Raw genomic sequence first — 24806 nt, 5'->3', positions numbered from 1 at the left:
TATGTGCTCCCTCGATACGGTAGATCCACAGGAACATCATGGTGGCTGTGGTAAGTTTCATATAGAAGCAGCCACCCCCCCTCTTTTTTTTGAGTCAATATCTCTGCTGTGTAATGAGAATGACCCTCTGCTGGATTTACAGGGTGCATTTTCAAGTTTGTTTTGTCTGTATTTTCTGGACTTAAAGATTTTGAAAAATTAGTAATCAAGAAACTGACTACAGTAAAATGCTTCAGGACGGGGAATATCCAGCTTCATGTATGTTCCTTACAAGAAATTAAAAAGGAATAATGTCACTTTCCAGCTGATGCTAAGTAAAAAACATTATCAGAAAACAAAAACCAGAGTTTGGAGAGGAAAGGATAGAGTCAAATCTTTTCCCTTCTAGCTCCTTGTCAGGAAACTATAATTTTATAGAAATTTTGGACAAAGAGCCCAATCTGAGAGGAAATAACTTAGTCCCCAAGTTCAATACATTTTCTAAAGGCAAATGCGTTATGAGACTATGAGATTGCATCTGTTTCACCATTGGCACAGCGACAGGTGTGGTGCTTAAGAGCATCAGAGCCAGGCAGGTCTCAGTTCTGATAACCACTGCTCTTCTGCAGGGCCAGGCCAGGTAGTTACTCTCCTGTCTTAGTACATTTGTAAAATGGTGGCTATAATAGTACCTTTTGGGGGCTACAGGGCAGTTAAATAAATTGTAAGTTGTAAAGTGTATGTCTCTGAAGATAATTTCCAAAATGTTTAGAATGTGGTTCTAGTATTGCCAGCATCTTTAGGGTATTCATTACCCTCCGAGGGCTTACAAGGACAACTTTCACTTGGGTGCATAGGAGTCCAGAGATAAACATTTACTGAAGAGTTATAAATTGTTTAGCTTCTGAAAAGCAAAAATGAGCAGAAAAAGATGACCCCTGGATTTTATTAGTTTGAGGAAAAATGTACTTCCTGTAGTTGACATAGAAAAGATGTTTGATGTTGTAGATTCAAAGTCATATTTATCACTCTGTGTAGCCTAGAGAATATTTATTGTTAAGGCCTAACTTTGAGAATATTTTGATTTTTAAAGCATTGGTAGAGAACAAACCCAGGTTCTCCGAAGTGCTGTGCTGTAATGCCTGAACAGCATGTAGCTGCAGCCTCTAGCTTGGAGATATGCGTTTGGCTGTTGTTCAGCAGTGTCAGGCTGCAGCACTGAAGGAAATGTACCCTTGACTAGGGAGCTGGAAGTGGCTGGATAGGAAGTCCTCCTCCATATATGTCTTCAAAAGCTGTAACTAAGACAAACAACCCAAGTGAAAAAACAAACAGAAAGATCTCTGTAGTTGGAGGTTTCTCTGGTCCCACCCGGCCCCATGGTCCTGCGTTTCTCTGCCAGGTCCTGGCTCCAGTCGCAGGCCCATGGTCCTGTGTTTCTCCAGTCCGGCCAGGCCCCATGGTCCTGTGTTTCTCCAGTCCTGCCAGGCCCCACCAGGCCCCACCAGGCCCCACAGTCTGCAGCCGCTTATAAAATAATCACTCAGAGGCTTAATATTAATTGTAAATTATATGGCCTATGGGTCAGGCTTCTTGCTAGCTGGCTCTTATAACTTAACTCAACCCATAACTATTAATCTATGTATCACCATGTGTTCCATGGCTTTACCTGCGTCCCATTACATGATGCTCCTTGGATGGCCGTTTGGCGTCTCCTCCCACTCTCCTCTCTCCTCTCACTATCTCTCTTGGGCTTTCCTCATGGCTCCATCCTGCCCTGCCATAGGCCAATGCAGCTTGATTTACTAACCAGTGGGAACAGCATGTATTCACAGTGTACAGAAAGACATCCCACAGCAGATCTCAAATAAACAAGATTTCAGCTCAGAGCACTAGACAAAAGAGAACAAACAAATCCCAAATTAGCAGACAGAAATAGATCATAAATAACAAAGTAGAAATGAGTGGAATAGAAATAGAAACTAAATACAAAAGATCAGTGAAGAGCTGAATCTTTAAAAAGACAAAATTGGCAAACTCTCATCAAACTAAGAGAAAAAGAAAAGTCAAGTAAAATGAGAAAGATGGGACATTTCCACTGACCGCACAGGAGTGCGGAGGTCACTGGAGGTCCTGGAAACCGTGCACAGCAAGCACACAGACACCGTCCTAAAGTTCAGTCTCCAGGAAGTGGGGAACCTGACCTGATCAGCAGGTAATAAGATCAGTCATCAAAAGACCTCAGTGACACAAAGTCCAGACCTCACAACTTCTCTGCTGTGTTCTGCTGACTTTGCCACTTCCCTTAAGTTGCATCATAAAGAGTCAAGAGCAAAGGACTTGAAAAGACACTTCTCTAAAGAAGATGCACTAATGGCCCATGCCCTCCATGACAAGATGTCCGGCACCAGGAATCATCAGGAAATGGAATGCAGAACCATTAAAGACTGATAAATCCTTTTACGTTGGCTACTTTTATAAACCAGTGGTTGGAGAGATGACTCAGTGATTACGAGCACTTGCTACTCTTTTTTTCTTTTTCTTTTGTTCCTATATCTTTAATTGCAAATATTTGTTGCAGAGAGTTTGACTTGAGGCCTTTGGTTTCTGCTACAACCATCAATACTGGGCCCTCACTGGGGATCTTGGTTTTTCTGTTGTTGCTCTGTGTCATGAGATCCTGAAGCTTTGGAGCTGCAGGATGTGCCCCTTCATGTGCTCCAGAAGATCACGGATGGGGTGGATCAACTCATAACCCTGATTCTGGGCCTGGGTAGTTGCAGGGTTGGTCAACCCACCTGCCCTCCCTCATCCTCATCACCAGAGTGAGTTCTCCTGCATTGCCCTGGAGTTCACCCTGTGCAGTGCTGAGTAAGGGCTGGACCAGTTCGCCTTCTTTCATGTCCTCAGGGTTAGCTCATCTCACACTTACACAATCAGGGCTAGCTCTACTGTGTTGCCCAGGCGAGGTATAGGGGCCACTCTCAGGACCAGCTCCTCCATCTGCCTCAGATGGTGAGGGAGGGGGCGTCTCTCTCTCTTGCATGCTGCCATATGGCAGATGAGAGACAGTGCCAGATTTCCCAAGCTCGTGTTTTTGGCTGGTTCATCCCCCAACCCCCCACAGGGTCAACTCTTCTGTGCTGCCCAGATGAGGTGCAGGGCCTGCTTTTCTCAGTGCTGCAGCTGGGGAAGGGGAGGGTCTATTGCCTGGCCTGTCGGAGGGAGGGGCAGGACTTGCTACTCTTTGGTTTTTAGCACCCAGATGGCAGCTTATGACTACCTATAACTCGAGTTCCAGGGGATCTAACACCCTCTTGGCCTCTGAGGGCATCAGGCCTACATGTGGTACCTGTACGTAATGCAGGTGAAACACTCACACATATAAATTAAAAAACAAATGAACCGTGGTGGTTTGAATAGGAATGGCCTCCATAGACTCATGTTTGAATGCTTGGCCCATAGGGAATGGCACTATTAGCAAGTATGGCCTTGTTGGAGGAAGCATGTCACTGTGGGGGTGGGCTTTGAGGTCTCCTATGCCCAAGCTTATTGGGGGACAATGGGGGTCTAGCCCCTCCATAGTCCCCTCCCAGGGTCCAGGAAGAATCTACAACCAGCTGATAATTAATCTTTGATGAAAAGAAATGAATCTATGTACATGAAACTCCTTAGGCCATATACTTCATTGTTCTGTATGAGTCCTCTCTCTACAAGCTTCTATTCTGCTCTCATGCTTAGCTCTTTTCTTGCCTGATTTCTCTCTACCTTTATCTACTGTTCCATCTAAGTTCTATTTTAATTCTGCCTTATCTAGGTCCTTTTCAGCTCGTTCTTACCCAACTAGTACTTCCCCATCTTCCATCTCGTCCACATGTTCTCTTTGGACAAAATTTTCTTTGTCCCTCTCCATTCTCTGTCTCTCCGTCCTCTTAAGTCTCTCCGGAGTCCAGTCCCAAGCCATAGCAGTCCCCTGGTCGAGCAAGGTCACCATGCTTGAATTCTTGTGTGATCATAAAGGCAGGTAAGAGTTTCCTCAGGTAGTGATTGTCAGGCTTTCAGGGTCAAACGGAGGGGTGATAAGAATCACATAGAGGGGCAGTAATTGTTATTATCATTTGCAACCCAATAGGGAAGTGATTAATGAATTAACTAAAGGTTAAATTTGGGTAATATCTAAGAAGAGGGATCTTATGTGCTCAACTATAATTTTAAATGTGATTGGTAGAAAATGTTAAAAATCTATAAGTTGCTAGGTCAATGGGAGAAAATAAAACTGCCTTTTTTTTCCCCCCTGTGGCTATCTGTTCAAGCTATCTGTGGTTTTTCTGCAGGGTGGGGGAAGTGTGCTTGGTCGCTAGACAACCTGTGTACAGCTAGATGCCTCTGGTGATAGTTGAAGGGAGATCTGGAACTAGAGGTAAGACTTGGGAAAGGAGGTAGTTAAACTTAATTGGCACATCCACCAGGCCTTCTCAAACAGGTAGTCTGGATGCGTAAGTCTGTTCTTAGAGAGCACAGAGGTATCTCTGATAAGGTTCTTTCCTCCGTCTGAGGATGGACCTGGCTGGATGCTGCCAATGACGATAATTACAGGGAGGCTTGAACTGGGGTTCTGGCTGTGCATAGCTGTCAGCACAGGTTATCTAAATATTCTTTTAGTAGAGGGGAAATGGTGCCCAATCAATGATGGAAAAGCTACAATAGCACACAAGAAACTCATAGTAGGAAACAGCTGATAATCAAAAGCCAAATGTCACCTTGAGCCTCAGCTTGACCTCTGGAAGGCCCTCAGCTTCTTCCAGGTATTGGCTTTGTCATAATCAGCTGAAATCCTACTTTGTATGTTTTTGCGGCTTGCAGCACAAGCTTTCCCGGTATGGCACACAGTCTCCTGCTGCTGCCTGCAGATCGAGATAAAGAGCTCTCAGGTACCGCTCCAGCACCGTGTCTGCCTGCACACTGCCATGTTTCCCACCATGACCATGGACTAAACCTCTAAACTGTAAGCCAACCCCAGTTAAATGTTTTTCTTTGTCAGAGTTGCTGTGGTCATTGTGTCTTAATAACAATAAAAACCTTAAGACACAAATCAAACAAAAACAAACAAAAAAATTCAAGAAAAAAGCAAAAAACCCCCAAAAAACAACCCCCCCCAAAACCCAAAAAGACCAAAATCAAAACCCAAGACCAAACTCAGAAAATAGAGTGCCTGAAAGTCTTTCTAACACTGTGATATTTGTACACTGCTAATGGGAATGTGTTGTTGATAAACTAGGAGAGTTTCTCAAAGCAAATTAACCCAGAACTATAATATTTTCTAGGTTTGTATTTGAGTGAAATCATGCACTATTTATTATTTTCATGCTTGGCCTTTTCAGTTACTAATGGTGTCCAGTTTCATCCTTGTTTTTACAAATGACAGAATTTCATGCTTTTCAAAGATCACTTTTCTTTATCTGTTCATCAATTAATGGATACTGTTTATTGATAATTGAGCATAGTGCTATAAAAATGAAATATGGAACACTGATTTTGTTTCCCTTGTGTGTATACTCAGTAGTGGGGTTGCTAGATCATGTTTGCTAAGACCCCTTGTGGCTATATTCTCTATTTTCACTGTTTTTATAAACAGATGGCAAAGATGGAAGTGATAGTGCTTCATGATTTGGGTGCTTTGCCAGAATACTTTTTGGTTTTTATTTTTTATTTTTTGGTTTTTCGAGACAGGATTTCTCTGTGTAGCTTTGCGCCTTTCCTGGGACTCGCTTTGGAGACCAGGCTGGCCTCGAACTCACAGAGATCCACCTGGCTCTGCCTCCCAAGTGCTGGGATTAAAGGCGTGCGCCACCACCGCCCGGCGTACTTTTTGGTTTTTAAATTGAGATCATTTTTACCTGTTATCTTTTAGAAATTAAAATAAAAGTAAAATCCTAGCTGTGTCTGATAGAACACTGATAGATAAATTGCCCCCAACACATTACTCCAAGAAAATTAGAGCATTCTAAATGTAACCTTATTGTATTTGTGTAAATATAAAATAGCAGAATACTCTGTTGTACAGAAATTCAGTTTAGTGACCGTATAGTCTATTCAAAGTAGAGATAAACAGGATTGATGATAGGCTCTCTTGTGGTACACAGGATGTCCACCTTAGAAATGTGTCTCACATTTCATGCCTGGATTAATAAAAATGATTGTCTGCATTGTATTTAATAGTTTGTTGTTGGATTTTCTTTTACCCTAACTCCATGTTGGAACGCTGAAATATTGTTGGTTGTTTTTGCTTTTTTTGAGGGTTCACCACCCAGCTCCCAAATAAATCACATACAGAGGCTTCTTTTTTTTTTTTTTTCAGAAGTCAGTTGGGCATAATAAACTTTATGCCCAACAATGGAATAGTCTGTAGCTGTAACAAGCAGTTAAGACTTGGTTGCTTTTATATTTTTGCTTTTTAACACTCTTTTTAGATTTTTTTGTTTTATATGTATGGGTGTTTCGCCTGCATGTATGTCTGTGCATCCTGCACATGCCTGATGGCTACAGTGGTCAGAAAAGGGCAAGGTCATCTGATTCTCTGAAACTAGAGCTACTTACTGATGGTTGTGAGCCACCACCACATGCTGGGAACTAAACCTGTGTCCTCTGCAAGAGCAAGAAGTGCTCTTTGCCGCTGAACCGTCTCAGAGGCTTTTCTTAATTATAAATGTCCAGCCTTAGTTTGGCTTGTTTCTAGCCAGCTTTTCTTAAATTATCCCATCTGCCTTTTGCCTCTGGGCCTTTTCCTTTTCTCACTTCTGTGTATCTTATTTCACTCTTACTCCGTGGCTGGCTGGGTGGCTGGGTGGCTGACTCTAGCAGCCTCCTTTCCTTGTTTTCTTGCTCTTTCTTCTCCTCCCAGACTTCTCCTTCTATTTACTCTCTCTGTCTGCCAGTCCCACCTATCATTCCTTTCTCCTGCTTTGCTATTGGCTGTTCGGCTCTTTATTAGACCATCAGATGTTTTAGACAGGCACAGTAACACAGCTTCACAGAGTTAAACAAATGCAACATAAAAGAATGCAACACGTCTTTGCATCATTAAACAAATGTTCCACAGTGTAAACAAATGTAACACATTTTAAAATAATATTCTACAAGTTTCCTAACACCTACAGTCTTACCATTGAAGCATTACTTCGAGTTCAAGGCCATCCTGGTATACACAGCAAGTTAGAGGCCATCCAAAGGCCTTATAGTGAGATCCTGTTTTAAAAAAGAAACCTAGTCAAAACAAAGTGTATTTTAAAAGCATGAAAAAGCAATAGGGGATTCTTCCCCATTGCCAAAACCTGTTACCCAGGATCCTAAAACGTTCATGTGCTGCAGATATTTGAGTTCCTGCTGTGTCTCAGGTGTGGCTTTGATGTGGAGTGTAGCCATGAACAGAGCGGTCTCCAGTGATGTGTAGGCATCGCTGCCTGGGGTTTTCGTTTGGAAATGCCCTGCATGGGCTCATGTGCTCGGACTTTTTTTTGGCTGGAAATTGTTTGGAAGGTTGTAAAACTTTAGGAAATAGATTTACTGGAAGGAACAGCTTGCTGAGAGGGACTGGAGGTTAAGTAGCCCATCCCTTCCCCCTCCCTGATTTCCAACCGCCATGCAGTGTGACCAGCCTGCTTTCTGCTCTTGCTGCCCTTCCTGCACTGTAAGCCAGGATAAACTTTTTAAAACATAATCTTTGTCAGGTATTTTGTCAAACTAATAAGGGTGACTGATGCAGCCCCTCCCAGCATAGATTGTCACAATCCAGATACATCCACATTAAAAAAAAAAGAAAAGTCGTTTAGTTTTCTACACCTCATATTGTAACATTCACCCATTTCTCTTTGAAGTGTATTGTGAATTTGCTTCATATAAGTGTTTTTCATTTTACTTTCTTTAGGTCAGTGTTTTCTATAACATGATTTTAGTGTCGTATTAGTGAACAGGAATTTCATAATTAACAAATATTCTATATCAAGATATTTAATTTACTTCTAGATTTGTTGCAAATACATTATTGTATTTCTTGTTATTTCTAAGAATACACTATTAATTCTTGCCATTTTCACTAAAAACCTTTCTACCTATGAAAATGCAAACTTTCAATATGGGTTTTTATATACAGAGAGTGACCCTATTTATACCTGTCCCTCAGTTTCGACAATCTATTCCTGGTCAGTCCTGTGTATAATGTATTCTCCTATGCATATTTTACACTTCATTGTTTTGAAGTAGTCTGAGGGTTCATAATAATCTTGACTATTTCAGTATGTGGTAAGAATGTTGAACAGTTTATCACCACTATTATGTGGCATATTTCAGTGTAAACTAATCTTGAAATTATAAAACATGAAGAATTTGGAGAAATTCTTCTGCATAAAACAGTCTTTCTGTTTTATGCAGAATTCTCCCATCTCCCATACAATACTTAGGAAACTTTATATTGAGCTCTAGAGAAAATCATAACAAATTCATACATTTAACAGAAGTAACAAAAATGAGACTGTACAAAGTTATGATTTGATAGAATGTTGAGGTGGCATTTAAAAGTTGAATTGTTTGAGAATTTGGATGTCATGAATAACGAGAACTGCAGTGTTTCGTAGTATGGGTGAAGGCTGCCTTTAAGCTGGTGTAGAGGATGTGTTCTTACCTACTTGAAGAGATAGTGAAATGACAGGTATCTTCGTTTGTGTTACTGTATGATAAAGGAGTGTAGACTTCATTATTTATAAACAAAACAATTTATTTTTTCACAGTTGCAAAGGCAGGAAAATCAAAAGTTGAGATTCTGTTGTTCAGTAAGGTCTCTTGTTCGTTTCCAAAATGGTATCCTGTTGCTCCATTCTCTGAAGATGAGGGATGCTGTCTTCATAGGCCAAAGTGGAAAGCTCTGTGCTCTGTGGAACCTTCCCTGGCTTCAGTTCCACTCGTGAGGGAGGGAGGGGCTCTTAGGACACAGTTACCTGCTGTAGGTGTCGCCTTACTTGTGCCTGCCACACTTCCTATCCCCATGCTAGGGACTGACCCTAGGACCTTGTGTGCCAGGAGAGCTCGTTACCACTGAATGATGAAGCCCCTGGTTCTCTTCACTTTAGCGTTGAGAGAAGGCCTCACTAATTTGCTGGGCTCTTCTTGCACGCTCTCTTCAGTCCAGACTGCCTTTGAACTTGCGCTTCCTCCATCTCAGCCTCCCAAACAGATGGGATTGCAAACCTTTGTCACTAGGCCCAGCAGGCACAGTCACTCACTAAGTTTTGTTGGCTGTTTGTTTTCAACATGTCTGTTTATTGTTGAGAAGCCACACTCAGACTACAGCAGTGAGAAAACCAGATTGTATTAGCCACTTAATTGTAGCGCGTCTTTCTCTGTACCTCCAGCTCCCAAATAATGACATGGACACTTATTATTAATTGTAAAAGCCTGGCCTTAGCTTCTGCTTGTCCCACTAGCTCTTTTAACTTAAATTAACCTATTTATTTTACGCCATGTTCTGTCACCTGGCTCATTACCTCACCTCTCCACACTGCTCGTGCCACTTCCTCCAAGTCTGACTGGTGACCCTGCTTTTCTTCTTCTTCTTCTTCTTCTTCTTCTTCTTCTTCTTCTTCTTCTTCTTCTTCTCTTCTTCTCTTCTTCTTCTTCTTCTTCTTTTTTTTTTGTCTTTCGAGACAGGGTTTCTCCATGTAGTTTTGGTGCCTGTCCTGGCTCTCACTCGGTAGCTCAGGCTGGCCTTGAACTCACAGAGATCCGCCTGCCTCTGCTTCCTGAGTGCTGGGATTAAAGGTGTGCGCCACCACTGCCCAGCTAGCTATCTTATCTCCATGAATTTAAAGTTTTATACCTAAACCATTTCCTATCATAACTTACATTTACCATCTTAAATCTATCTTTTTTGATCTCAAAACATTTTTTAGATAAACAACTTAAGCTTTTATGTCTCTCAACCATATATATTTTATGTCTTTTTTCATGAGTTTTTTTTTTTTAATTTGGTAACAGAGAAAATTGTGGCTATAACTGTCTCATCTTCAACTCCATCAGAGACCTGCAAAGGATGTAATATTACCTGAGTAAATAGGAAGTGCAGAGCAAACAACTTCCAAAACTAGAGACATGACCGAAACAGCTGCCTGTCTGGCCAGTCAACCAAGTTTCCTTTGTAAGGTTAGAGCATCCATCTTTGGTCTACAGGCCTAATATCTGACAGACTTTTCTATGGAGCAGGAAATTCTATGGAGCAAGTCCTACCTTGTCCTGGCAAAGTTTGGCAGTCTTCTTCTTTTGTGTCCTGCCTGTCCATTTTGGACAGCATCTGTCAGCAATCAAGGTAATGGCAGTTTCTTGCCCAAATGGCTTTAATGCCCATCATGCTTTTTTGAAGTAAATTGGTGCTGCCAGGAGCACATGTGTCTCACTGTCATGAAAAGCCATATGCTATTAAAACATTTTAAATGCCATATTCTGTAGGTCTTTGAAGTGTTTGAAGACCATTTATTTATTTAAAATATATCTGTTTGACCTTGAAAACATACCTAACAAAGCTATAAGTTTGATTGTTATAGATGACTAATTACTAACTTGTCTTTCTTTATTATCGTAGATAGCTTTCCATGACTAAAACTTTACATTCCATTTTTAAATGAGCTGCATAGGTACAATACCTTAAAGAAGGATAGAAACATATATACAGTATAACAAAAATAACCTTAAATTTATATCAATATGCAATAAACCATACCAATGTAAAATATTTGAGACTAGTGGTTGTTTAAAAGTAGACTCAACAATCCACCTTTTTATCCCATCATTTCTATACTATATCCCCCATTTTTCCCTTCAGAAAGAGATCCCTGAATCTAATTTCCTTTGTTTAGCTTTTTACCTGACCATGACCAATAACAACTTGTAACCAAGCTCCTCAAATGATGACAAATATCCATAACCCACCAAATGACCAAAACTATCCACTCCACCTCTTGGGAATGTAGGTACTGTGTTCTCTAGACTTCATCCTGTTGTCTGGGGGTGATGAAATCTTTAGGCGACCCTGAAAAAAATTGGGATAATGGTCATGTCTTGGGAGAGCTAGCTTTATCATTTGTTGTCCAGTCTGTATGTAATGGGAAAATGCAGGGCTTATCTGAAGTCCTGGCTGGAGAAGTCTGTGAGGCTGGACCATCTCAGGTAGCAGCTTGAAGATGTTCTGGATGCAGAATTTTGAGAAAACTGCAGCAGAGGTATTCTGAGCGGCTGGATCACCTGGGCTACTTGTTTTTATTAATGTCTGGTCCTTTTTTTTTTTCTTTTCTGAAAACACAAACTTTTAAAGGTCACATATATATCTGCATTAACACAAGTTTGGGATGTGCAGTGTGCACAAGTCAGTTAAAGGTGATTGTTCTATGTTTGATCAGGTAAAAGGCATCTGTTAACTTTATAAGTTTGTTTGGACTGTACAACCAAATCTCTATCTATGCCATATGAAAGGATGGCATGTAATAATAAGTCATGAGGACTCTGCAGCCAACAAGGTTTACCATGTCTCCTCCAGTCTCAGAGCTGTTCCCATGCAGAGGATCAGCATACACACCACCTGTCCTGGAGTCTTTCTAGTCTTTCCCCCTCATATCTGTAGCCAGGATCCTCAGGATGTCTCTCTTGGTAAATTTGATCTCTTTTAACTTTGAAGTAATTCATAGCTTTACATTTCCTATGGAAAAAAAAGCACAACCTCTCCCTCAGCTAAACTCATTGTCAGACTTCCATTTTGCAGCCGAAATATCCCTAAAGTATCTAGGCTGGTTTAATTCAGCAGTCCCTTCCACAATCCAGGGTCTCTCAGCAGCTGTCATTCTCTGTTCATTAGCATTCGAAAAACTCAGTCATCAGAGCACCATACAGGATCCATATACCTTGTGTATTTCTCATTTTTATGTAACCCTTTTAAAAAATACTGTTTCACTCTCTCCTTAAAGACTTTATTATTTTTAAGCTTCTTATTTTTTTCTATGAATGTGTATACCCATTTTCTTTTCAGCATCTAAGCACATTTTTAAACATATTGTACCTTTTTAGAGGTTTTATGTGTCTGGACCTGGCTTTACTAAGCATCTGCTGTGTTCTCTGACTGAGACAAATCTTGAACTGCCATGCCAGCCACCACAAGGCTCAGCTCAGTGCCTGGCTCTGGCACAGGTGCTGGTGGCTGGTTCCAACCCCCGGGCAGCAGCCCATAGCTGCGCCTCTGTGAGCCACTGAGCACCAGCCTGCCTGAGAGACCGCAGGACTAGGAAGCTACATCGGCCCCTTGTTTAGAACTTTTCTTAGCGTTCTCAGGCCCTGTTTGGATATTTAAGCCTCCATATTGGATGCCGTATATAGCAAGTCTTTGTACTGTCAGCTCCCAGATGACGACACAGAGACTTATAATTAATTATGAAAGCTTGGCCTCAGCTTAGGCTTGTCCCACCAGCTCATAGAACTTAAATTCACTCATTTACTTTAATCTACATTCCGTTGCATGGCTTGTTACCTCATCTCTCCTTACTGTTCATGTTGCTTTCTCCACATCTGGCTGGTGGTCTTGCCTTTCTTCTTCCCTGAGTTCTCTCTGTCCTGAGAAGTCCTGCCTAATGTCTTACTGCCTAGCTGTTGGCCATTCAGCTCTTTATTAAACCAATCATAGTGACACATCTTCACACAGTGTAAAGGAATATTCTGCAATACTTAATTAAGAAAAAATAATTCTAGAATGTGCTTGACTTAGGCATATAGGCCTACTTCTCAAGTTTTATTAGGGAGATCCATCATGGGTAACTTGTTCTCTGTAGCTTTTTCTAGTATGTGGAAGACTTCCCACTTAAAGCCAAGAGTATATTTTTTGAACCTATGATTAAAACTTTTAGCCGGGCGGTGGTGGCACATGCCTTTAATCCCAGCACTCAGGAGGCAGAGCCAGGTGGATCATTGTGAGTTCGAGGCCAGCCTGAACTACCAAGTGAGTTCCAGGGAAGGCTACACAAAGAAACCCTGTCTCGAAAAAACCAAAAAAAACCAAAAAAAAAAAAAAAAACCAAAAAAACAAAAAACCAAAAACCCAAAAAAAACCAAACTTTTATATTTGAGATTATGAGGTGTTAAAACCTACCACTGTCATAGATAGATGTAGCAGTTTTTCTGTGTACTAGCAGTCGCTTCCTAAATAATCACTCAGAGACTTAATATTAATTATAAATGCTTGGCTGATGGATCAGGCTTATTACTAACTAGTTCTTACAACTTAAATTAACCCATTTCTATTAATCTCCATTCTGCCACATTGCATTACCTCTCTTTCTTCTTGCGCCTCCTGTTTCTTCTCTCTGTCTCCCTGGCGACTCTTCCGACTCTGCCCTTCTTCTCAGTGTCCTTAGTCTGGTTCTCCCACCTAACCTTATCCTGTCCAGCTATTGGCCAATCAGTTTCTTTACTAAACCAATCACAGTGACATATATTCACACAGTGTAAAGGAATATTCCACAGACAGATAAAACTATGCTTGTTATATTGCATTTGTCATATCAGTAAAGTAGGAATGCATGGTCTGTGTGCCTGTGCATGTGTGTGTGGTGTGTGTGTGTGTGTGTGTGTGTGTGTGTGTGATGGTGTGAGTATTTGGACTGGTTTAGGTGATGCTGAGATGGAACACAGGGCCTCATGCACGTAAGGAAAACAAAACACTGTATAGCTGAGCTGCATCTCCAGCCCTAGAGCAACTTCTCAACATGGGAACTTTTTTTTTTTTTTCAGCTATAGAGGGTTGAAAGCAGGCAATGTAAAAATTATTTTAAATTAAGTCTTAAACAAAAAGATCGGTTTTCATTTAAGTTACCAGAAAGAGAAAATAATAACAAATGGCAGAAAACACGAATTGTTTAACAAAATAAGTCATGTGTTTTCACTTGACAAATACCTCAGAGACACTGCCTTCACTTAAGTTAAATTAGTAACATTTTAGTTCTGTATGTTGAGAAAATAAGGTGTGTGGACTTAGAGAAAATACTGTGTTTACTGTATTCATCTGAGTGACCTATGACCTGTTGTGTTTAAAGTGAGCCAGATTATGGGCCTGTTTTGAAAGAAACTTTTCAACTCCCAAGGAATCCCAGAGTGGATAGATTTCTTTTTGGTTTAATACTAAAGAGACTTGTTAATACAGCAATGCTGTCTTCACAGCGTCATGTAGATGGTTCATCTGGAGTTACTTTTTCTTGATTAGCCATGAGGGACATGAAGCACTTTTGGTTTCCAGTGCACAATCGTCCATCTTTTTGAAGGTTTAAGGGCCAACTTCTCTTTCACAGGACGGCATTGCTTTTCTGATTTGTAACATCTATCAATTTAATTTCCTCTCCGTTTACTAGCCTTTTTATCTCTGTCGCTGCCTCGTCTAACGCTTTCTCAGTCTTCCTTCAGTGTCTGGCCCCTCATCCCATTGCTCCTCAGTGGCAGCTGCCTGGTCAGTTCCACGCTGGACTGATTCTCCAGTTTGCTTCCGTGCTGCGCAGCTCTGAGAACGTGCACACCTGCAGAGCGTTGTTTACAGTTGTGGTCTCCTGTTGCTGTCCAAGTCATGCAGTTACTTCCCTAGAACATTGTCTGCTCTGCTTGCTTCAAGGAGTCATACATCCCTAGATGTCAGATTGGGAAAAGTTAGGGTGGCATAAATGTCAAATTTAGCTTCTAGAGTCACCCCAGACGGCTCGCTTTTTGACTTCCTAAAGCAAACATTGAAACCAATATCTGAGAACCCCTCAACTTCTGCCACCAGTGCAGCGCCACAGCGAGGACCCAGTCACCCCAGTTCTTATGGTGAGAGGTGTTTCCTTTGCTGTTTTGAGGACTGGTTTTACTTGGTTTAGAACTTTAGGTTGTTTTTGTTTCCTTGGCATTTTAAGGTTACTGTAGTACTCTGGCTTGCTTAGTGTCTGATGAGGTGCTCACACTCAATCTTATGTTTGTTCTTTTAAAATCACCTAAAAATTAGAATATAGAATAATGGCTCTAATGCTTCTACTTGCATACGTATATACAAGTATGATCTGTACCTTTTACATATACATGTATACGCACATAAACTAACATTTCCATGTGAGAGGATCGCTGCAGTAGTGAACTCCATCACCTGTACCATAAGTGTATGGTACAGAGTGGAACCACTGCCCACACTGTATCATTCACTGCCTGGGCTTCTTGCAGTCTGAACTACTCAGTGTGCCCATGTCTGGCCTTTCTCCTCTCCATGATCATCTTGCTGGACAGTCAGAGATTGTGGTAGTATGCCCTCAGGCTCCCTGATTTTGGTTGTTCTTCAGACCCTCAGAGTAGCTGGGTCTCAAACAGTTAGAACCCTCTCAAGATGGAACCTGGCTGATAACCCCTTGAAGTATGGGGATAAAGAGATGGAGTTCTCCTGTGGTGAGCAGTTATGCAGGAGTCACTGTTGTTCCACATCTTCCAACTCAGCTAAGGCTGTGAGAACTGTTGCCCTGCCTAGGACTGCCGGTCTCCTTCCCGGACATCATGGCTTACAATGTAGATAGTTTCTACTTTCCTTACGCTGCACGGAAACTGGGACTGGAGCTGCTGGGGCTTGAGGAAGGGCAAGATAAGGAGAGAGAAAACCAAACCCTAAGACAGAACAAAACATAATCGAATTGCTGGGCACTGGTAAGAAAGAGAAAACAGCACTAAACATATGACATGTACATACAGCAGATATTTGCTTGCTTAAGGACACAGCCCTTCTGTTTTTATATTCTGTGTAGCTCATTCCTCACCCCATGTTTTTCAGTGTTCTTGAGTCTGTCTTGTTATTCCCAGGCTTCTCCTTCATTTATTTACTGTGGAGGCAGCTCATCCTCTTCTCTCCTTGTTTTTATTATTTTATTATCATTATTAAATGAAAAACTTTGTGCTTTTTATTTGACAGTTTCACACATGTATATAGTGAATTTTAGTTCTTTTCTCCCCTATTACTCTGCCACATCACCTTCCTCTCACTGAAGCCCTTCTTTTTACCACCAAGTATCCATCCCTTCTACTATGTATTTGTCCATCTGTCTGTCTCACTAGATAGGGTTGTCTTTATGAACATGATGGATAGGTTGATTCCTGGAACACGGCTACCCCCTGAGAGAAAGTGACATTCCTCTCCCAGCCACTGTCAACTATCAATAGACTATCAGGGCAGGAAGGTCCCTTATCAGCCCTTTTCCCTTTCACAGTGAACTGTTGATGGCCTGATCTTGTACAGGTAACCATAGCTACAGTGAATCCATCAGTGCATCAGCCATGTCAGGTCCAGAAGGTACTATACTGTTTCATAGCACTCTTCCTCAGCCTTTGGCTCTATGTTTCCCATGTCTGCCTACTGAGAGATTCCCTGAGCCTTAGATTGTGTGTGTGTGTGTGTGTGTGTGTGTGTGTGTGTGTGTGCGCGCGCGCAGTCCCATTTAGGGTAGAACATTCTACAGTCCCATATTTTCTGAACTTGACTATTGTACTGGCTACTGGCTGGGTTTGTGTGTCAACTTGACACAAGCCAAAGTCATCCTCAGTTGAGTAAATGCCTGGATGAGATCCAGCTCTAAGGCATTTTCTCATTTAGTGATCAATGGGGGAGGACCCAGTCCATGTTGGGTGGTGCCATCCCTGGGCTGCTGGTCCTGGGTTGTATGAGAAAGTAGCTGAGCAAGCCATAGGAAGCAAGTCAGTGCGCAGCACCCCTCCATGGCCTCTGCATCAGCTCCTGCTTCTGGGATCCTTCCCTGTTTTGAGTTCCTGTCCTGACTTCCTGCAGTGATGAACAGCTATGCTGAAGTGTGAGCCTAATAAACCCTTTCCTCCCCAACTTGCTCTTTGGTCATGGTGTTTTATCGAGCAATAGAAACTCAAACTAAGACAACTATTGTCTCTATATTAACCGCTGTCCGCTGCGAAGAGAAGTTCTCTGATGAAGGCTTAGAGCTGCAGCAATCTATGGACTTAAAGATATATAGAAGACAATTTGATACCATGTTCGTTTAACAAAACAGTAGTAGGCAGAATTCTATATTATTATTCTTATGTAAGTACAGTGATAAGGAGATTATTGTTTGTCTCTCTGTGTATATGCAAATGGATAACAAAAATACATCATAGTATAATAACAGTTTTAGTCATATAGTGATCTTATGCTAGTCATATTAGAATTGATTATATTTATATTTACAGTAATAGATACATGCCTATAAGGGCAATATGCTGCATAATAATGTTTTGGCTAATGATGAATTATGCATGATGACACTGGCCTCATAAGATTATAATGGAGCTGAAAATTTTCTGTCATTTAGTGATAGTATAGGCACTGTGATCTTTGAATACAACACGTAATGTTTATGGTGGTACCAGTATAAACAAGCCAGTGTGCTACAATCCTATAAAAGTATAACACATGCTTTTGTGTACAGTATATACTACTTGGCCATGATAATAAATGACTAAGCTGTTCATTTATGTATTAACTGCACTGTAGTTCTAATAGTTGTTTATGAGTATATTCCTACTTATAAAAATGTTTAGTACAAAATTGTAAGCCATGCATGTCTTCTACCATCTTTTCTGATTACCTTATTTTCCTGTCTTGTATGGACATAGTAGTAGAAATTGGTATATACTACCCATGTAATAGGCTATACCGTCTTGGTTTGTTGAAATACATGCCATAATGTTCTTATGATGAAATTGCCTAAAATACTTCTTGGAATCTATCTCCTTTATTAAGTGATTCATGACTATATATTGTTGGGTGAAGGCAGTAGAGGACTCAAGAGCCTGCATGAAGTAGAGTATGTATGAAATGCTATCTTGTATGCTTGAATGAGGGAAAATGTATTCATGTTTGAATGACGGCCTCACAAAAGCTAATAGAAGAGGTTTGTATCAGGGTGTGTTGCCTAGGCACATGAGGAACATCACTTGGAAGGAGACTGTTTGCTTTATACATTTCATATTAGTTTTTGAAGCATCTGATTATATTGCATATTACATTTTTTTGTAAAAGATTTTAAGGAAAGAATTTTCTTTCTTTTTAAATTTTATCAGTAAGCTAAAAAAGCTGAGTGAAGACAGTTTGACTAAGCAACCTGAGGAGGTTTTCGATGTATTGGAGAAGCTTGGAGAAGGGTGAGTAAAAAAAAAAATATGAACATATCTTTTTGATATGACAGCTTTGTCTAGTCTTTCAACTAGAGTGTGCTTGCTGGAGTTGAATACTACTAATATCAATTAAATTTGGCAATTAATGTCAAATTATGATAGCTATGGTAATACTGTCTTTTTTTGTTTGTTTGTTTGTTTTTTCCGAGACAGGGTTTCTCTGTGTAGCTTTGTGCCTTTCTTGGATCTCGCTTTGGAGACCAGGCTGGCCTCAAACTCACAGAGATCTGCCTGGCTCTGCCTCCTGAGTGCTGGGACTAAAGGCATGCACCCCGGGCGGTAATACTGTCTTTTAGAGGAGTAATCTCTCTCTAATCTCTCTCCCTCACTCTCTTTCTGTGAAGTAAGAAATATGGTGTAAAGTGATTTGTAAGAGGTTTGTTTATCTTAGGCTGCATTCTCATTAATAAACTACAGTTTTGGCTTTATTAGGCTAGTGGCTATAGGTTTGTTTTAGCACCTTATTTTATTTGGGAAAAGGCCAGTGGAAACTGTGAATTGAGTATCTGGAGGAAATCAGTATGTATAGACAGAGAATTGTTAACAGTGTCAAATTAATAGTAGAGGAATGTATATCATTTGATCATACAGAAAGGTAGATAGTAAGTGTAAAGTAATTAAATTTATAAGAACATAACATACAACATTGCAAATATAAGATGGAAGGAATGATATGAACTGTATTGCTCACTATATATGAGTTGTCACATTGAAGATGAACTCTTTGGGGAAAATTGAAGTAAGCTAACCATGCTGCTTACATGAGACTCGTATAAAACAAAACATTGAGTCCTGTTCAAAAATCATTATCAGAAAGAATTAAACCTGTGAATAAAACTAAAAAGAAAATAGAAGGGGCAGTGTTTATATTAGGTGAATTAAAGTCAGACTGAAAAGAAGTACATTATGTAAGGAAAGGAAAGAAAAATTATATTAAAACATTTTTGTCACATAGTATGATAACTAAATTTATAATGGGCAAGTTATTTGCAGTGTCAGTGGACTTTAATGAAAAATGGATATGTGTCTTTATATGTCTTTTAGAATTGGACAGATATAAAACATAGAAAGGGATTAAATGTTATTAGCAGACTTGATTATGTATGTATTTATGTAAAGCATCTATTTGTATTTATGTATGTTTAGACTTGCATGTATATACTTTGCAGTCTTCCTTTTTTGGTTTATCTTTAAAAACAGAAACTTGACAAATTCTAAGGTAGATTTTTTTTTTTAATTTTTTGTTTCCACTCTTCCTTCGTTCCCCTTCAGAGACAAGTAGGCCTCCCAGGGACATCAGCTGAACATGGCACAACAAGATACTATAAGACCAGGCACAAACCCTCACATCAGGGCTGGACGAGGTAACACAGTAGGAATAAAAGGGTCCTAAGAGCAGGCGAAAGAGTCAGAGACACCCCTACTCCCACTGTCAGGAGTCCCACAAGAACACCAAGCCAATGATCATAACATGTATGCAGAGGACCTAGTGCAGACCCATGCAGGCTCTGTGATTGCTGCTTCAGTCTGAGTCTCTGTGAGCCCTATCTAAGATAGATTTTTACAAATACATTTTCTGATATAGTTGGCTAACTTAGAAATAGTTACAAAATGAAATATCTCAGTAAATATAAATTGGGAAACATAATCTGAGGTAATCTAAAGATTGAAGGAAATATTATAGATTATTTAGAGAGCAATGAAAAGAAATGAAGAATGTTCTGGAACCTGTTAAGTGAAAAAATTTTAGTTTCAGATTTTTTCATTATTAATGAAGGTAAAAAATAATAGTACTTACTTAAACAACTTTACACACACACACACACACACACACACACAATATATATATATATATATGCATCTGTGTGTGTGTGTGTGTGTGTATGTGTGTGTGTAACAGAGTTTCACTGTGTAGTCCTGACTATCCTGGAATTCACGCTGTAGACCAGGCTGGCCTCAGAACTCACAGAGATCTGCCTGCCTCTGCCTCCTGAGTGCACTACCACTGCCCATCCAAATTTTCATATTCTAAAAAGAGCTAAAATAATAAAAATACAACAAAAACAAGGAGGGAAAACTGACTAAAACTGAAATTAATGAAGTAAACAAAAATTTAGGAATAATAAATACATATGAAAACCTTGGAATGTAATAATTTATTTAAATAGCTTCTGTTATTGACTAATATAAATCAAGATAGAGATATAGCATGGACAGGGCCCTGGGTTCAGTTCCCAGCACCCTCTACTCTACCCACACACAGGGAGGGACGGAATGAGAGAATGCAAGAACAGGAGAGCGAAAGTCTACAAGATCAAACTAAGACAAGGGTGTAAGTTCTGGTCAGGAGGAGGTTTGAGAGTCGGGGTGCTGCTTTGTGACAGTTTGAGGATCCAGAAGCTAAGGATTTCTTAGCAGATACAAAGTCTGTGAATTGATCTCACAAAGAAGTGAAAACTGAGATTAGTTACCACAGAGAAGACAGAGAGATAATTTAATATTGATGAAGTAAAATAGAAGACTTTCTTAGTTGCTTTTCTAGTTGTTGATAAAAATCTCTTACAAAAGCAACTTTGCCATCGTTGGAGGATACAGCCTGTGGCCTCACCCTCTCTAGTCAGCTCCACGCCATGCATGCATACATGCAGCTTTGCTTGGTAGATGTCCTGAGGTCTCTCCTGCAGGTTAGGCTTCACCTCACAGCTTCACACAGTGGTATTTCAGGGCCCCCTGTGCATGGGTTCCTATACCTGCCACATATTACCTAGCCTCAGCTGCCCTCTAAAAACCCAGAGTAAGTCTCCACGACCCCTCAATCTTAGATCTTCCCGTATTCAGATTTTGTGACTGTTTAGGCACAGTCTTACCTGGAAACCAACTCAGGAGGGAGATTCTGGGAAACAGAGCTCTCAATTTCTGTTATAGATCTGAGATATCCTTGGAGAGAAGGGACGGTGTTGCTAATTTATCTTAATAATGTAGCATTGAATCCTACCCTAGCTTTTGAGAAGAGGAAAAGCAGCCTTTCCCCCAGTGACTGTCACCATAGTGAATGAAGTCGCTCCCAAGAGCCTGTGCTGCAGGACGCAGTGTCCAGGACAAGTGTCTTCTGACTGCTTGTGACACTGCTGCTTACTTTCAAATGTCAACTTGGCAGTGCTTATTGTGTAGTTTGTAATATTAGGAACACCGGGAACACTGTATCTTGTTCTTTTCTGTGGAAACAGTGTGGTGAGAAGACCATGGTCTTTGGAGTCACTGAGTCAGTATCCTCATCTTTCAGGGATGAGAATTATATTTTTCCTCATGATTGAGAGGAGAGTTTGATAATGCTTGTAAAACCTTGTCTAGTACCTGCTGCACTGGTTTTAAACCTTGATTGGAATTCATATTAAATTACAGATGTCTTCCTTCTTCATTGTGTCTGCTCTGTAAAGTACATGAATATTTACTTGACAGACTTTCAAGAGTTGGAGTAGACATTAAGTCCTGTGTCTCCTTCTATGTGAATACCTATGAGCATGTGGCCTTTCTCTTGAGGAGACAATACTGAAAGAAGCATTTTGAGGGGACTTTGACTGAGGATTCTCTGCTTTAGTGTTAAGAGGTTCACAGTAGCTGAGTGTTGTGGTACACATTTGTAATCCCACTCTTGGGAATTTAAGATCATTCTTGGCTATGCTTAAGGCCAACCTGGGTCACACAAGACCCTGCCTCAAAAGAGTCAAAAATGGAAAAAAAAAAAGGTTCACAGTGATAGCATCCCGGGACTTTTGCTTGATTCAGCTTTTTCTCTTACCCGAGACTTGGACTGTTTTTAACTTAATTTTCGTGCTTGTAATTTCCGTTTCTGTCTCCTTAAGCTGCGTTTGAGTTGACAAACCGTAAGTTAGTCACTTGCCTCCTTCCCTCTCCTCCACCTCTCGCTCCCTTCCTCCATAAGAAAACAGCAACTCATTCTGTTTTTACATGATAAATTTTAAGTTTGTAATTTGAGCAGTAAAGCTGCTTCATTAAATTATTATTCCTTTATTTTTGTTATTCATCATTTATATGATGATTTAAGCTTGAAAATGTAATATGCAAAATATGTGTAAAAGTCACAGTAGTCTTTAATACAATGATATGAAAAAAATAATGTCTTGGCTTTCTTTTTTAAGGTCTTATGGAAGTGTTTTTAAAGCTATACATAAGGAATCTGGTCAAGTTGTTGCAATTAAGCAAGTACCTGTTGAGTCAGATCTTCAGGAAATAATTAAAGAAATTTCCATAATGCAGCAATGTGACAGGTATGAAAATACTTTATTTCCTTGTGTTCATTATGATTACTTTCATTAGTTACATAATAAAATATATATATTTTTGTTACCTATGTAAGTTGTTCATGATTTCACATTAGAAGCAAGATCAATACTAAATAATTCGAGGACGATGTTGTCGAATTGTCCTTTGTTTGGACTTACAACTCTTTGCTAATAAACAGAGATGATATAAAGGAATACAGGGAGGGAATAACCAGCCTTCCTTTCTTCAGGAAAATTTATGGATAGTTATTCTGTTTTTGATGTTAAGTGGCTCATTTTAATTCTGTATTACATTTTCTGTTCTTGTTTTTCCACTTGGTTTCTTATATAGCCTAAGGCTGGCTGGCCTTGAATTCCCATAGACTGGCCTCAAATTTGGGTTCCTTCTGCTTCATCCTTCTGAGTTATGAAATGATAGACATGTTCTGCCGTATCTGGCATATAATTGTTTTTGTATATCTGACTCATTCAACAAGCACTTATGAATATTTTCCTATTGGACAAGTACTGTGTCAGGATCTAGAAATATTAAGGAAACTAAGATTTTGTTTTCCTTCCTGAAGCGCTAAGGTCTAGTTGGGAGGACAAAACCATGAACAAAGAGCTCTGCCTGAGTATAGTTAGCGTGCTGACTGGGGGTCCTTGGAGTGGTGGTGAGAACAAGGAGGCAGGGTGCCTTCCTCAGCCATGGTGATTGCAAGTCCAGAATGCTGAGGACCAGTTAATTTGGTGGAGAAATGGAGGGATAAAAGAGTTAGGTATTATATGGAGAGGTGAAAATATAGTGTCTGTATTTGATACAGAGCAATTCAGACTTTTTTTTTAACCTTTAGATAATGAAGAGCCATCAGAGTTTTGTTTGTTTTTGTGTTTTGTTTGTTTTCTTTTCTCCTAAGTCAGCAGAACAGTGTGATGAACCTGTTTTTATTTGTTTAAAGGGAGGTGACTGTCAGCTGAGCAGCTGTGTAGAACATTGGTTATAGTGGGGGAGGTGGGGAGGAACTGTGACCTGGCAAAGCAAGTCAGAGGAAACGGAGAAGCAGTGGGTGAGACCTTGCATTTCAGCCTAGTAGCCACCTATTAAAGCAGCCAGAATAGCTAAAGCTCAGCCAGCCCTAAGCACCAGCCGTCTGTGTCGTTTTTACTTGAAGACTGTGTACAGTTCTAAGGCTCCACTAAAAAGTCTTCTCTGACAGTCTTAAGCCTCCTTAATGATGTCTTAAGAAAATGTCTTCTGAATGAAAACACGAAATAGAAGGCGGAGGACAGCACTGCTCCTGAAGATAGATAATGAATGAAAACATGAAATAGAAGGAGGAGGACAGGATTGCTTCCTGAAGCATGGAGAAGGTTTTGATTGTAGATGGAAGGGAGAAAGCTGGCAGAGGGAAGAGTCCATGCTGAGCATGGCCGGCTGACTAAACCGGACCATGAGAGGGAGAGCAAGAGAGGAGCCACCAACTAAGACGCACCAACTAAGAGACGCATCCCTGGTCAAGAGGCCAAGAGAGCAGAGCAGCCCAAATGGCAGTTACAGAGGGGTCAGGCTGGGGGAAGGGAAGTGGAAGCCCCACCCCTGGAAGGGACGGGTTTAGGGTGGGGAGGTGGCTGAGAAATGCTGGGAGGAGCCACAGGTACTGAGGGATGCTGGGAGAACTGGGAGGAGCCACAGGTACTGAGACTTGTCCTGGGTTTGAGGCCTAACAGTCTCTGCTCTGTGAATGTTAGTGCAGTACCTGCAGAGGCCAGAAAATGTTGTTCACAGGTTGCATGATGGGAACTAAACTCAGGTCCTCTGTAAGAGCAGTGCCTGTTCCCATATGAGATCTTTCTGTTGTCCTTTTATAGAATTGATGTTTATTTGTTGTGTGTGTTATGGTTGTGGGTAGGTTTTCCATGTGCACATGTCAAGGTCAGAGGAGAACCTGGGAGAGTTGGGGTTTAGTGCAGGCCATCAGCCTTGGAGGTGAAACCTTTACCTGCTGAGTCGTCTCATTGGCCCTGTAATGCTTGTCTTATATTTTGTTTATCTGACGCTGATAGCTAGTGAAGTAGCCACCTTTGATAGTAGCCTTTACTGGATGCACTCTGTAAGCAAACTGTCCTCTAAACAAACTGCATTTTTCTAGGTGTTTTACCCATGCGGGTTTATTTTTAAACCATCTTCTCTTTGCCACCCATGGGTTGGAATAATTAAAACTTTTTTTTTCTTTTTAGATTTATTTATTTTATTTTACATGTATGGGTGTTTTTGCA

The 24806-nt window shown here is 40.5% G+C and overlaps 1 protein-coding gene across 3 annotated transcripts in view; it reads left to right on the top strand.

Annotated features, from left to right (window-relative positions):
- The window catches only part of Stk3 (serine/threonine kinase 3), a 255299-nt gene that overhangs the window by 13741 nt on the left and 216752 nt on the right, over positions 1-24806 (top strand). For 2 of the 3 annotated variants that reach the window (XM_028884473.2, XM_028884469.2), the window contains exons 2-3: positions 18133-18213; positions 22407-22535. In XM_028884473.2, coding sequence (XP_028740306.1) covers positions 18133-18213; positions 22407-22535 — 210 coding nt within the window. Of the gene's footprint in view, positions 1-18131; positions 18214-22109; positions 22131-22406; positions 22536-24806 lie in introns of those variants that run through there. The other variant, XM_028884472.2, reaches the window with a different exon arrangement.

Source organism: Peromyscus leucopus, chromosome 20 (genome assembly GCF_004664715.2).
Source record: "Peromyscus leucopus breed LL Stock chromosome 20, UCI_PerLeu_2.1, whole genome shotgun sequence".
Lineage (NCBI taxonomy): Eukaryota > Metazoa > Chordata > Mammalia > Rodentia > Cricetidae > Peromyscus > Peromyscus leucopus.
The sequence above is the reverse complement of the archived record's forward strand: the minus strand, read 5'-3'. Positions and strand labels throughout refer to the sequence as shown.